Below are 13,223 nucleotides of genomic sequence, written 5' to 3'. Positions count from 1 at the left end.
GTATGTGTGTATATGTGTGTGTGTGTATATGTGTGTGTGTATATGTGTGTGTGTATGTGTGTGTGTGTATATGTGTGTGTGTGTATATGTCTGTGTGTATATGTGTGTGTGTGTGTATATGTGTGTGTATATGTGTGTGTGTGTATATGTGTGTGTATGTGTGTGTGTATATGTGTGTGTGTGTATGTGTGTGTGTGTATATGTGTGTGTGTGTATATGTGTGTGTGTGTGTATATATGTGTGTGTGTGTGTATGTGTGTGTGTGTGTGTGTACTTCGACAGAATCCTAAGTCAGTAAGAGCTGATGTGCTCTGCTGTGTAAGAAATGCAGGAAAAGGGAGCTTGGCTTGCAGTTTTGCTGTTGGCCAGGGTTTTCCTTTCTTTCTTACCTTTGATGGAGCCAGCAAGGTATGCCTTTCGACTATCAAAGTCTCTACTAAGGAAAGAGCCATTTTCTTCACTCTGGCAGATCCCCTTGGTGAGAACTGCAATGTAACTCTCCATCATTTTAACCGGACTTCCATATTTCAAATATATTCTGTGAGAAAGGACAAAAAGTGAAGTTTTTATGCAGTATGTGTAATGTGGAGAAAGGCACCAAGGGTAGACACAGGTATTTTCTAGATTATAAAGTAACCTGGCAACATTTCCAAATGTATAAAGCAGCCCACAGCATTTCTTCTCTAAGTTACTTTGAAATACAACACGTGGCAGAAGTGAACCATTTCTCTGAAGAATGTTCTTTCCTGCTATCAGGTATAGATAGTCCCTATACAGGGGAATTAACAGTGGCTTCCCAAGGCTGTGTTATTCCCAGGAATATTACATTCTTATTTCTTCTTATGACTTATGCTCATAACTGGTTTCTCAGACATGCAATTCTGTTTTATTGTCTCAACTTCCTTTGACAAGTTCAAGGCATTGTTCACAGAGAAAACAGTAATTAGCTATAGAACCTATGCTTATTATAGGCAATCTTAGAGGTAACTACATTTAAACGATTAAGAAACCCATGCTCTTTAAAGTTTTCAGTGATAAATACACACATCTTACTTCGAAAAAATGCTGACAGGAAGCCAGCTGTATTTATAGAGCCCAAGTGAAGTCTCTTCCCTTTCAAATCCCTTCCTACTAAGGCTACTTCTCTTTTATTTATCGACACTGATCCATTTGTTTGTTTGTTTGTTTAGAGACAATGTCTCTCTGTATACTCTGGCTACCCTGGAACTTGCCATCTAGACCAGACTGGCCTCAAGAGAGAGCCACTTGCCTCTCCCTCCTGAGTGCTGGGATTAAAGGCCTAAGCCAATATTTATGGCTTAGAGCTACATTTTGCTTGAGAAATTTGACTGAGACTATACTTCAGAAGTCAAGAATAGGCCTAGCCTAGTTTGATCGGCAGCACTTAGGAATTAAAAAAAAGATATTACTGGACATACTTGGGCCTTTCAGAAGCTGATGTGATAGAAAACAGAGAAAATTAAACTGAAAACTGATTTTTCTTTTTCTTTTTTTAAAAGATTTATTTATTATATCTTAAGTACACTGTAGCTGACTTCAGACACACTAGAAAAGGGCATCAGATTTCATTACGGGCGGTTGTGAGCCACCATGTGGTTGCTGGGATTTGAACTTGGGACTTCTGGAATAGCATTCAGTGCTCTTAACCGCTGAGCCATCTCTCCAGCCCCCTGAAAACTGATTTTTATATCTGACTACTTGAAAATTATATTTATTGTAGACTAACTGAAAAAAAATCTAGTTAAACTGATTACTAAATGCTTATTACTATTTCAAGCTACAAACTGAGAAAAAAAGTGGACAGCAATAAATATTGTAAGCTTTTAAGTATGACCACCAACCCAGTAATTTAAACACAAGCTTATACAAAAGGATGTTACAGGTGTTATATGAACTGGGACTGGGGAAGAGGCAGGGAGGAACCCTTGAATTTTATTGTAGATTCCTCTGTAGCACTGATACTTTTTAAAAAAGATTTATATATATTTTTCTTTTATGTGCATTTATGTTTTGCCTGCAGATGTTGGATTCCCTGGAGCTGGAATTACAGACTGTTGTGAGCTGCCATGTAAGTGCTAGAGAATGTGGAAGAGCAGCCAGTGCCATCTCGCCAGCCCCATAATTGATGTTTTTTTATTATGTGCTTCTTTTTTTTTTTAAGATTTATTTATGTATGTGAGTACACTGTAGCTATCTTCAGACACACCAGAAGAGGGCATCTGATCTCATTACAGATTGTTGTGAGGCACCATGTGGTTGCTAGGATTTGAACTCAGGACCTCCAGAAGAGCAGTCAGTACTCTTAACTGCTGAGCCATCTCTCCAGCCCGGCTGTGCTTCTTTATAAAAAAAAAAAGTCAACGTGATGAACAGAAATCAACTATAGTAATGGAGAAGTCAAACATAAAATTGATGAGATGACAACCCTGGGCCTTGAGAGACAGAAAAGAATTACCCCCTTGAAAAGACTGTGGGAGAACCATACAGTGTATCTCAGAGGACCATGTTCAGACAATAATCCTCAGGCCTGCCATACTTGGTGTGTACAGCAGATTCTAGGTGTCCACAAAACTCCACTAGCCAAAGGGGATGCTACCCAGAAACTAAAGTCTTTGTGAGTGGCCTCTTCTATATGTTATAGGAAACACATCTCCCTGATTCACTCCCCAGAAATGAATGTAGGCACCTCTACATTTACCTCACCTCTACATTTACCTCAGAAGTATCTGTCCATGAGTGTGTACAAAGACATCAGACACGTGTGGGGACATGAGAACATATATGAAGCTAAGCATGTGGAAGCAGAAAGCATGGGGATAGAGGAAGTGGCTGGCAACTGCCGAGTCATTATGTCTTCTACCCTGTGACGGGAGAGGAGGATGTACAATGCCATAACACTGTGTGTGTACTACAGAAACTAGACGTCTTCTCAGCTTTCTGAAGCGGAAGTGGTGTCTGAAGCGACACTGCCTTTTAAACTCCAAAATACTTCCTGTTCAGTTCAGCTGAGTAACTACGCCTGACTAGGGAGGTCAGATGCAATGGAAGAGTCAAGATTTTTAGAAAACACCTCTACAGTTTTCAGTTTACAGCTTCTGGATTTCAACCCTTCTATAAATAACATCACCTATGTCAGTGCCACAAGAACAGCTGCTTCTGTTCCACAGTGAGCCATATGCCTGGAATTTAGCTTTCCACAGCAAGCCTTATAGTATGGTTATTTACATAAACAGTAAAACCTCTCTTTGTTAAAATATAATCTAACTGAAACTCTTAGGTAATCAAGTTTTCTTTTTCAATTTTTGCTTTGTTGTACATGTGCGTGTGTATGGGGTACATATGTATAAAAGACAAAAAACGTAACCATTTATTAGGCTTATAGTAGGAAAAACAATTCCCTTCAGCTCTCTACAAAAGTACTGGATGAGAGAACTAAAACATATGACATTTAAAATTGCATGTTAACTAATAATACTAGTAAAAAAACCAGGAAAACTAAAAAGTTGGAAGAGCCATCATTACAAGGCCAATGTCCTTAATATATAAGAAAGATTGAGGGGTTAGAGAGATGGCTCAGTGGTTAATAACACTGATTGCTCTTCCAGAGGTCCAGAGTTCAATTCCCAGCAACCACATGGTGGCTTACCGCTATCTGTAATGGAATTTGATATCCTATTCTGGTGTGTCTGAAGACAGCTACAGTGTACTCATATATATATATATTTCTTTAAAAAGAAAGAAAGAAAGAAAAGAAAAGGAAAAAGAAGAAGAGAAAAGAAAAGAAAAGAAAAGAAAGACAGAGAGAAAAAAAGAAAGGAAGATAGATAGGGACAGACCAAAAGTAGCAAGCAATTTGAGATGCCCAAGAACTACAAAAGCTGGACAAATTGCTTCTTCTTTTCCCCTGGCCCATTTCCCCAAATCAGAGGATAAACCCACAAAACAAAGACAAAGTCTCACTCTACAGATCAGACTTTGCAAAGGCAAAATGGATCAAGTCAGTTAGACAGAAAGCTGAATTTGCTTCCTTCATGTGGACATTTGCTGGATCACTACTAAATGAGATCTTCATTTTGATGAATTAGCATTTAACATAGTTTTCATACAGACCTACACAATATCCTAGTGAAGGCGGCATATTTCTCTGGGTTAAAATCTTTGGCGGTCAGAACAATAGAAAAATGAGTCACCTGTCCAAAAGAAACAAACAAACAAAAGCATGGTTTTTAAAGATACTAAATAGAATTCAATAGATACTTGCTATAACAGATTAATTGTATTAATCTATTCTAACAAACCTCTTGGATACAATGTAGTTACATCAGAAATGCCAAGTCTTCACTTGCTTCTCTATCCTTATTTTATTTTGAGATAGTCTCACTATGTAAGCCATGTTGGTCTTAACCCTGAGACCTTTAGCCTCAGCCTTCTAAAACACTGGGATTATATGTGTATGCCAGTGTGCTCTGTGGAAAAACATATATTTTAAACTATTTATAAATCTTATTGTTTTTAAAATCTGAAACACTGTTGTGATATGAATGCTGCTGTAATCCAAAATATGGGCTACATCCACTTCAGGCTGCATCTAGATTTTTCAGAAATAAACGAAGGAGGTAGAGCAATGGCTTAGCAGTTAAGGCATTTGCTATTCTTGTAGAGGACTCAAGTTTGAGTCCCAGCAGCCACAGAGCAGCTCAGAACTGCCTTTAACCCCACCTCCAGGGGATTCTGATGCCCTCTTCTGGCCTCTAAAGACATCTGTACTCACATGGGCATGTATGCACACAAATAAAAGTAAAAATAAAATTTGAAAAAAACAAAACAAAAAACCCCACCAAACTGAATATAAGTGAATCATGCCATCACAATCTGTAATGAAGGCACTTGAGATGTAAAGACAGAGGGATCAAAAGTTTAAAGCAAGCCTCGGCTATACAGTGAGTATGAGGCTACCCTGGGCTATGAAAGACCTTGTCTCAAAACAAACCATCAAGGAGAAAAAGAACCTACTGAATAACACTCAAAGATCTTATAATACATTGAAACTTCCAAACTTACATTTTCTAAGACCCCTATGTTTCTAAATGACTTTCCTAGTTTATACTAGGAAAACAGTTAATGCTAGTCTGCATTCTAGACACACTTCAGCGGGTCTCATTATGGCTCAAAAGTTAACCCTGAAAAGTGAAAAGAGGCACCCCCAGATACCTCAGGGACGTGTTTCCTTATTCTTTCTCTTGGAAAACCCTGCTTGCTTTAAGTTAGAAACCACATAATTTAGCCAGGCAGTGGTGGTGCATGCCTTTAACCCTAGCACTGGGGAGACAGGGACAGGTGTATCTCTGAGTTTGAGGCCAGCCTGGTCTACAGAAAGAGATTCAGTACAACCAGGGATATACAGAGAAACCTTGTCTTGGAAAAAAAAAAAGAAAAGATAAAATGAAACCTCATAACATATTCACCAAGTCACACTGATACTTAACTACTATAGTAAACATACCAATAAAAGCCTAATTATAAAAAGATTTTCTTAGTAATCATTTTAAATTCATAATGTATCTTTATCAACTATAAGTAAATTAAAAAATTCTTAACTCTACCAGGAACAATTATATCCTTTAAAACAGTCTTTAAGGGGCTGAAGAGGTTGTTCAGTGCTTAAGAACACTGGCTACTCTTCCAGAGGACCTGGGTTCTATATCCAGAATCCGCATGGTTATACATGACTGCTTCTAACTCTAGTCCCAGGAGATCCAACATCTTCTGATTTTTTGCAGGCAGTAGACACACATATATTTATATAGACATACATTCATATAAAACACCTCTACATATAAAAATAAATTTTAAAAAATTAAAAAGTTTTTGACTAGCTCCTTCCTTTTGCAGTCATCGCTGTATCACAATCGCTAAAACAGGAACCACAAGCAGTATTTCAATGCACCTTCTCACATTCAGAGCAATGTCTTCACCTCTTTCTAAAGAACTAAGGCAGAAGTATATTGGGTCTGTGCCCATTCAAAAGGATAATGAAGTTTAGGTTGTTCAAGGACACACAAAGGGCAGCAGATGGCAAAGTGGTCCAAGTATACAGGAAGAAATACGTCATCTACATTGGAGGCTAACGGCACAACTGTGCATATGGGCATCCACCCCAGCAAGGTGGTTATCACCAGGCTGAAGCTGGACAAGGAGATCCTGGAGAGGAAAGCCAAGTCCTGACAGGTAGGAAAGGAGAAGGACAAATACAGGGAAGAAACGACCTAGGAGATGCAGTAGAGCATTTCATACATGACTTTCATTAAAGACAGTTTAACTTTTTTAAAAAAAGGTTTTGACAGGTCTGGAATGCATTATGTAGTTCAGGCTGGTCTTGAACTTTGCAATCCTACTGCATGAACCTCCTTAGAGTTGGGATTACAGGTATATGCTATCATTCCCAGCTTCTAAAATAGTTTTGTGTTTTTCAAACAGGTCTTACTATATAACTCAGGCTGTCCTGGAACTCCCTATGGAAACCAGGCTGGCCTCAAACTCACAGAGATCCACCTGCCTCCCAAGAGCTGGGATTACAGGTGCAATACACCATACCCAGACCTAAACTAGTTTTCAATTACAGAAAACAGTTCTCACTTTTATTCAGTATGTCTCTAAAACTGCCCTATATCTCTAGTTCATCAGACTGTAACTATGAAAGACTATTCAACCTGCAACTAACCACAGTGGATACCAGTCTTCATACAGCGAATGGAATATTAAAGGGAATAGTTTCAGTAAAAGTAAGATTTAATGTTTTCAAGTGTGTATCAGACAGAATCTAAAGCTTATATTCTTTTTTTTTTTTTAAGATTTATTTATTTATTATAGGTTAAGTACACTCTAGCTGTCTTCAGACAGCCCAGAAGAGGGCATCAGATCTCATTATGGATGGTTGTGTGCCACCATGTGGTTGCTGGGATTTGAACTCAGGACCTTCGGAAGAGCAGTCAGTGCTCTTACCCACTAAGCCATCTCTCCAGCCCTAAAGCTTATATTCTTAAGTCCCTTTAGATATTTTGATTTGTTCGTTTGGTTGGTTGGTTGGTTGGTTTGTTTTTTGTTTTGTTTTTTGTTTTTTTTAGTTTTTACCTTGAAGCAGTCATACCTTTTTCAAAACTGAAGAATCTGGAACTTCAACTGTCGTGACATAAAACCATGTTCTTCTGTACTGACCAAAGACGAAAGGGTGGAGAAGTTTGTTTTCATCAGTTAGGCAGCATTTTCGGAGCAGCAGATTCCTTAGTGAGGCTGTCGTGGAAGGATAACACCACACCCACAGAGCTTCTCCATTAGAGTCCTTTTCTACGGTGGAAAGATGGTCACTGTGAGAATGTCAAACAGCAGCAAGGAAGTGAATTGATTGGTTACTCAGAAACATTTTGTGGAATCAGTTTTAACACCCCACTTTACAAAGCAACCCAGATCACGAGAGCCAAAAATTCCTATCAACTCATGATTTCCATTTGCTTGGATGTTTTTGTTATCACCCAAGCCAGTCACATGATATGGTCAAAGGCGATCTTGAACTCCTGATTCTAACTCTTAACTCCTAAAACTTGAGATTCCAAGGTATCATGTAATCTCATGGTCATGTAAACACGGCATCACTATCATTTTGTTTTTAGGGTTACCTAAGCAAAGCAGATAAAAGTGCTTGCTACTAAGCCTGATGACCTGTGTTTCATCCCCAGGTTACACATGGTCAAAGGAGAGAACTGGCTCTTAAAAACTGTCCTCAGACCCACATGTTTACATACACAAATAAATAATTAAACCTGTAATGAAAAACTAGTCTTAGATAGTTGGTATGATTCTCTATCATCTCTCACAAAATGCTTATTGACTTATTTTTTTTACACAGCTGGAAGAGTTGTTAAGGGGAAAAATGGAGGGCTGGAGAGATGGCACAGTGCTTAAGCACACTGAGTTCTGGGAATTGAACTCAGAACCTCTAGAAGTCCTGAGTTCAAATCCCAGCAACCACATGGTGGCTTACAACCATCTGTAATGGAATCTGATGCCCTCTTCTGGTGTGTCTGAAGGGAGCAACTGTGTACTTAATACATAAAATAAATTTTTTTTAAAAGGGAGGGGGGGAATGAAGAGGCTTAGGTATATAGCCAGAGCTACTTGAAGCCCTGAGTTAGATCCTTAATCTCCCCCTTCCCCAGCAATGAAGGAGATAGTGAAACCTTAAATTTCACATTTTTCTCATTGCTGGGGACTAAACCCAATGTATCTTAAATGCTAAGCAAGAGCTCTATCACTATGCAAAACTTTTATAATAACAATAATAAAAGCCATCTAATCATATGCTTTTCTCACCAAAATAAATACCTCAATTAAAAAAAAAAGGAAATAAAGAACTTGAGGGGCTGGCTCAGTTCCCAAAGTAGTTGATAACTATAGATTTGTGTCACTATACCTCTGATAACCCCATTACTTAGAAACAAATAATTTTTATTTTTTTGAGACAGGATTTCCCTGTGTAGCCCTGGCTTTCCTGGCACTTTCCTGCATAGACCAGGCTGGCCTTAAAACTCAGAGATCCAGTTGTTACCTCCCAAGTACTGAAGCTAAATGCAGGCCACCACCACATACCTTAGAAATAAATATCCTTTAAAGTGCATGTAAGAATAAAATCTAAGGAAAAAAAGGAAAATAAAAACTAAAGAGCTGTAAATATATTGCAGTTTTTTGGTTTTTGTTTGTTTGTTTTGTTGGGAACGAGTTTTTCTGTGTAGCCCTGGCTGTCCTGGAACTCTGTAGCCCTGGCTTTGAACTCAGAGACCTGCCTGCCTCTGGCTCCTGAGTGCTAAAATTAAAGGTGTGCACCAACCCCTGGCCGTTTGTAAGTCATTTTTATCTTCATAGTTTAATTCAGTCTTAATTCTGAAGTGCTGACAGGTGCAAGATGCCTGAGGTACATAGGTTTTGTTTTCAAGCAATTTAAAAATCACATTAGACGCTGGGCGGTGGTGGTGCACGCCTTTAATCCCAGCACTTGGGAGGCAGAAGCAGGCGGATTTCTGAGTTCGAGGCCAGCCTGGTCTACAAAGTGAGTTCCAAGACAGCCAGGGCTATACAGAGAAACCCTGTCTCGAAAAAAAAAAGAAAAGAAAAGAAATGAATACAAGAGGGCTAGAGATAGCTCTGCAGTTAAGAGCACTAGCTGTTCTTTAAGAGGACTGGGTTCTATTTCCAGCACCTATATGAGCTCCAGGTCCAGAGGATCTGATGATCTCTTCTGACCTCCACTGGGAAACAAGGTGCACAAACATACAGTCAGGCAAACATTCACACCAAAAAATTTAAATTTTACACAAAAAGAAAAAGCGAATACAAGATAAAGACACTCCTTTGAGCTCCTGAAAAATAGTAACAGCAGATCTTTGGTAAACCTATGCAAGACGATTGCACTCTGCCAGGAACAGTAGTGTCCTACGTGTATTAATTAGAACCTCAGAAGAGAGACTATTCAAAGGAATTCATAAAGGTTCATTCATTCGTGCCACGCGTTGCTGTCACCTACCACCTGCTTGGGCTGCCAAGGGTCACGCACAGTTGGGACTATACAAAGATACCTATGAATTTCCTCCACATGAATTCCTATTAAGTAGCTAGGGTCCCACATGTGACCAGTTCTCTACCGTGGGAGTAGGGGCTCGGGGTGACCCTGCACGGGTTTCAACATCGGTTCTGCCAGTTCCTGGCATGTCCTGCCAGTGGCACCCGGGGATCCCTGGGTGTCACCCATACTCCCGGGGAGCCGCAAACAAACGCAGCCGGGCCCTAGCTTTCCAACCCATAGTCCCAAAGCAGGCGGTCAACGGGAGTATCGAGCCCCGCCCGCCTGCCCGCCCGCAGGCCCCACGTCAGCCCCGGCGCGAGGAGGCCGAAGTCCTCGGCCCAAGTCTAGCCTCTCCCTGGAAGAGCAGCCCGGGGGATCCCAGAACTCAGGCGGAGCTGCGGCATGGCCTGGCAGACAGAGAGCCTGCGTCCTCACCGATCAGCCCGACTCCGAGCATCAGCTGGGTGTCCATTGCCACAACCGCAGCCATCTTCCGCCGCTACCCGGGCGCCGCACTGCAGGTCCCACCCCTCTTCTTGGCCACGCCCATACACAAGTCCCGTCCCTTCCGGCAGGGTGCAGCAGGCACTACAGGTGCCGCCCCAGGCTTCCCTCTCCTGGCCCAACTTCCTTCTTGCAGCCCTTCTACGCTTAGGTCCTAATTCGTTTGTCTAGTACCTTAAAGATCTCCAGTGAAGTGTCCGTTCACTGATTACAAAGACAAATAATAATTGGAGACCTAATATGTGTTGCTGCTCTGGAGGGAAAGGGTCCCCTATAGAAGTGTTAGTTTTCCCAATCCAAGTGTAACAGCTCTGCTCTGGCAGGCGATGATGTCCCCAGCTTGATCTGCTCTGAGAGGTATCCTGGCAATCCTTTGGAGCCTCCAATCCTGGGAGCCAAAAAGCGCAAAGTCACATCACACAACAAACCTCATGCAAGGGATTTAATTAGGGGGAAGAGGTGAATCCAGGAGGGGCAGCAGCCTCTATACAGCAGAAAACTGAGCAAAAGACAGGGTTTATATAGGGTTTTTTGGGAGACTGGGCTTTCCAGGGTGGATATTGGTAGGATTTAAAATCTTGAGTTTAGGACTAGCTCGGGGATTGGTGGGAATCTATTTCTTGGCCCTGTTCTTAGGCTAGGGGTCAAATCAGGGTCAGAGTGTTCTTTCCCAGATTCAATTTCCTAAAGTTATGACCTTAAAAGTCAGGATTTCAATACATTAACTTAGAGGGTGTGGAGGCCAAGCATGTAACAGTTAAAATACAGAATTCATTTATAATAAGGATGCTCTAGGATGTTGCAGGACATTTGATCACACTGTGAGCTCCAAGACTGTATTATTTACTAGGAAAAAAAAAAAAAAAAAAACACCTGTTTCTATTTGTGGTGTATCCAGCCCTTAACACACACATTTAATCTCTCTGGCTGGGATTCAGAAATACCCTTAGTAAACACCTTTAATCCCAAACAAGGAAGGTTAGTTTGTAGGAGGAAGCTCCCATGTTTGAAAGTGATGTCTAATTGAGTGGTAGACAAAGTGAAATCAAAGATTTGACAGAACAGGATATTCCCAACTCTCACAAGAAGAGAGAGGAAAAGGAAGCTACTTTAGGGGCAGTGGAGAGAGAAAGGAAGGGGGAAATTTTACTGGGACAGAGAGAGAGAGAGAGAGAGAGAGAGAGAGAGAGAGAGAGAGAGAGAGAGAGAGAGAGAGAGAGAGAGAGAGAGAGAGAGAGAGAGAAATGAATATCTTGTAATATACAATGCTATGAAGTTGTGATGAAAAGCAAGGTAGATATTGCAAATGACCACTCTTTTGAGGGTGTCCTTAGTGGTCACTTCTGCTCTCACTCACTTTTGCTCTTCTGCAAGGCTGCTTGCTTGACTTTCCTAAATTTTCGCACAGATTAGATCTCATTCTCTTTTGCCAAACATTGTGGTTTGCATCCTTTAAAATTTTTATGTGTTGCAGAGAGAGAACAAGCTAGACACAGGTGAAAACAGAATGAGCCAAAGAATGAGAAGGAGCCAGAAGATTAGAACATACTGCCAAAGTTAGTATTAGGCCAAGCAAAGCAATTCAGGAGAAGCCAGATTGAATCTGTCAGCTTGTAGAGGAGTTTGAACTAGCTAGCCAGAGTTCAGAAAGAACTAGAAAAGGTAAGCTTATTCAGCAGTAAGTCTCAGAGGCTGAAAACATTCTAGGCAGAGATAAGATTGTACAGAGGCTAGAAGCTTCCAGGACTAGGCCCCTAGATTAACAGAGAGAGGCGGCAAACTACCAAGACGATAGTTACTACAAGCGAATAAAAGATACATTTACACTAGGATTTAATGTGAAAGATAACATCAGCATCAGTGCAATTGCATTCTGATTTTGTGGCAGTTCATAATGATTTTCTGGAAACTGAGTTTACTTGTTGTGTAAAGAAAATATTATAATGAATGAAGCCTTTTGGAAAGAAGATTGACAGTGTCTACAGAAATATAAAAGTGCAAATCATTAGTTTATATTTTTGTTGTTGCTAAGATAGCTCTGTCTAATTGGCCCTAGCTAGCCCTGAACTCAAAATCCTTCCATCTGAAACTCCTAAATAGCAGGGATTTCAGACCTGTGCCACAGCACTACGCTTCCAGCATGCTACTTTTAGGGAATATACCAAGCTGTCTTTGAGCAACAGGTCAGAGATGAATTTCAAGGTCCATCATTCCACACACAGGATTTTAGGGATTGAAGAAAGCACCAAATGAATTAAGTCCTGAGGGAATGTGTATTTTGAAGTGAGAAAGTTCTGGCAAAGACTCCAGGACCAGGTGGTACATGTGAACTTGGCAAAGTTGTTATCCATATGAGATAGGCTAAACAGGGAGGGAAAGCCTTTCCTTAGGAGTCCAGGTATGAATGTTTATGAACCATTAATCTCTAGCAACTGCATCTTCCTTCTCCCTGGTCTTTGTAGCATGAGACTGATGGCCTAGAGATATCTCCTACAGAGAATAGATATCCCCTTCATCAATGTTGTACCTAACAGATATACTGAAGTTCAAGGGTATGGAGATTAGAGACTGCCACCTGATTCTGGATTCACTGTATGTGTATCTCTGTATCTGTCCTTTCCTCATTCTCTCAGCACCCCTTGCTAGGATTCTGGGACCTAAGTTTCCATGACTGAGCCACAGATCCTTTGTAACCTCTGCTTGGATGTAGTAAAATCCCTGAAGAAATCTTTCCCCCTTAATATGCAGATACAAAGATATTTATTCAGTGCTACTGGTAATAGTGAAAATGTGTGAACACACTTTTAAAAATCTTTTTAAAAATGATGGAGGGGATGAAGAGATGGCTCAGCAGTTAAGAACACTTCTTGCAGAGGACCAAGGTTCAATTCCCAGCACCAACATGAAAGCTCATGACTCCCATTCCAGCATTCCAGTCTGACTTATATGTATACCAGGCATGCACATGGTGAACATCCATCCATCCAGCCCACACACCCAAACACCTGGGAGGGAGGGAGGGAGAGAGAGAGAGAGAGAGAGAGAGAGAGAGAGAGAGAGAGAGAGAGAGAGAGAGAGAGAGAGA

At 40.7% G+C, this 13,223-nt stretch overlaps 1 protein-coding gene across 3 annotated transcripts in view; it reads right to left on the bottom strand.

The window, feature by feature from the left end:
* The window catches only part of Fam45a (family with sequence similarity 45 member A), a 21,686-nt gene extending 11,501 nt beyond the window's left edge, over nt 1-10,185 (bottom strand). The window contains exons 1-4 of one of the 3 annotated variants that reach the window (XM_021151665.2): nt 10,070-10,185; nt 7,169-7,365; nt 4,132-4,211; nt 390-538 (exon numbers count right to left, since the gene is read on the bottom strand). In XM_021151665.2, coding sequence (XP_021007324.1) covers nt 390-538; nt 4,132-4,211; nt 7,169-7,365; nt 10,070-10,124 — 481 coding nt within the window. In that variant the 5' untranslated portion in view covers nt 10,125-10,185. Of the gene's footprint in view, nt 1-389; nt 539-4,131; nt 4,212-7,168; nt 7,386-10,069 lie in introns of all 3 variants that reach the window. The other 2 variants (XM_029472599.1, XM_029472598.1) reach the window with 2 other exon arrangements.
* Nucleotides 10,186-13,223: the final 3,038 nt, after the last annotated feature.

The sequence above is a fragment of the Mus caroli genome, chromosome 19 (genome assembly GCF_900094665.2).
Source record: "Mus caroli chromosome 19, CAROLI_EIJ_v1.1, whole genome shotgun sequence".
Classification (NCBI taxonomy): Eukaryota; Metazoa; Chordata; class Mammalia; order Rodentia; family Muridae; genus Mus; species Mus caroli.
This window is presented reverse-complemented; position numbering and strand designations above follow the sequence as displayed.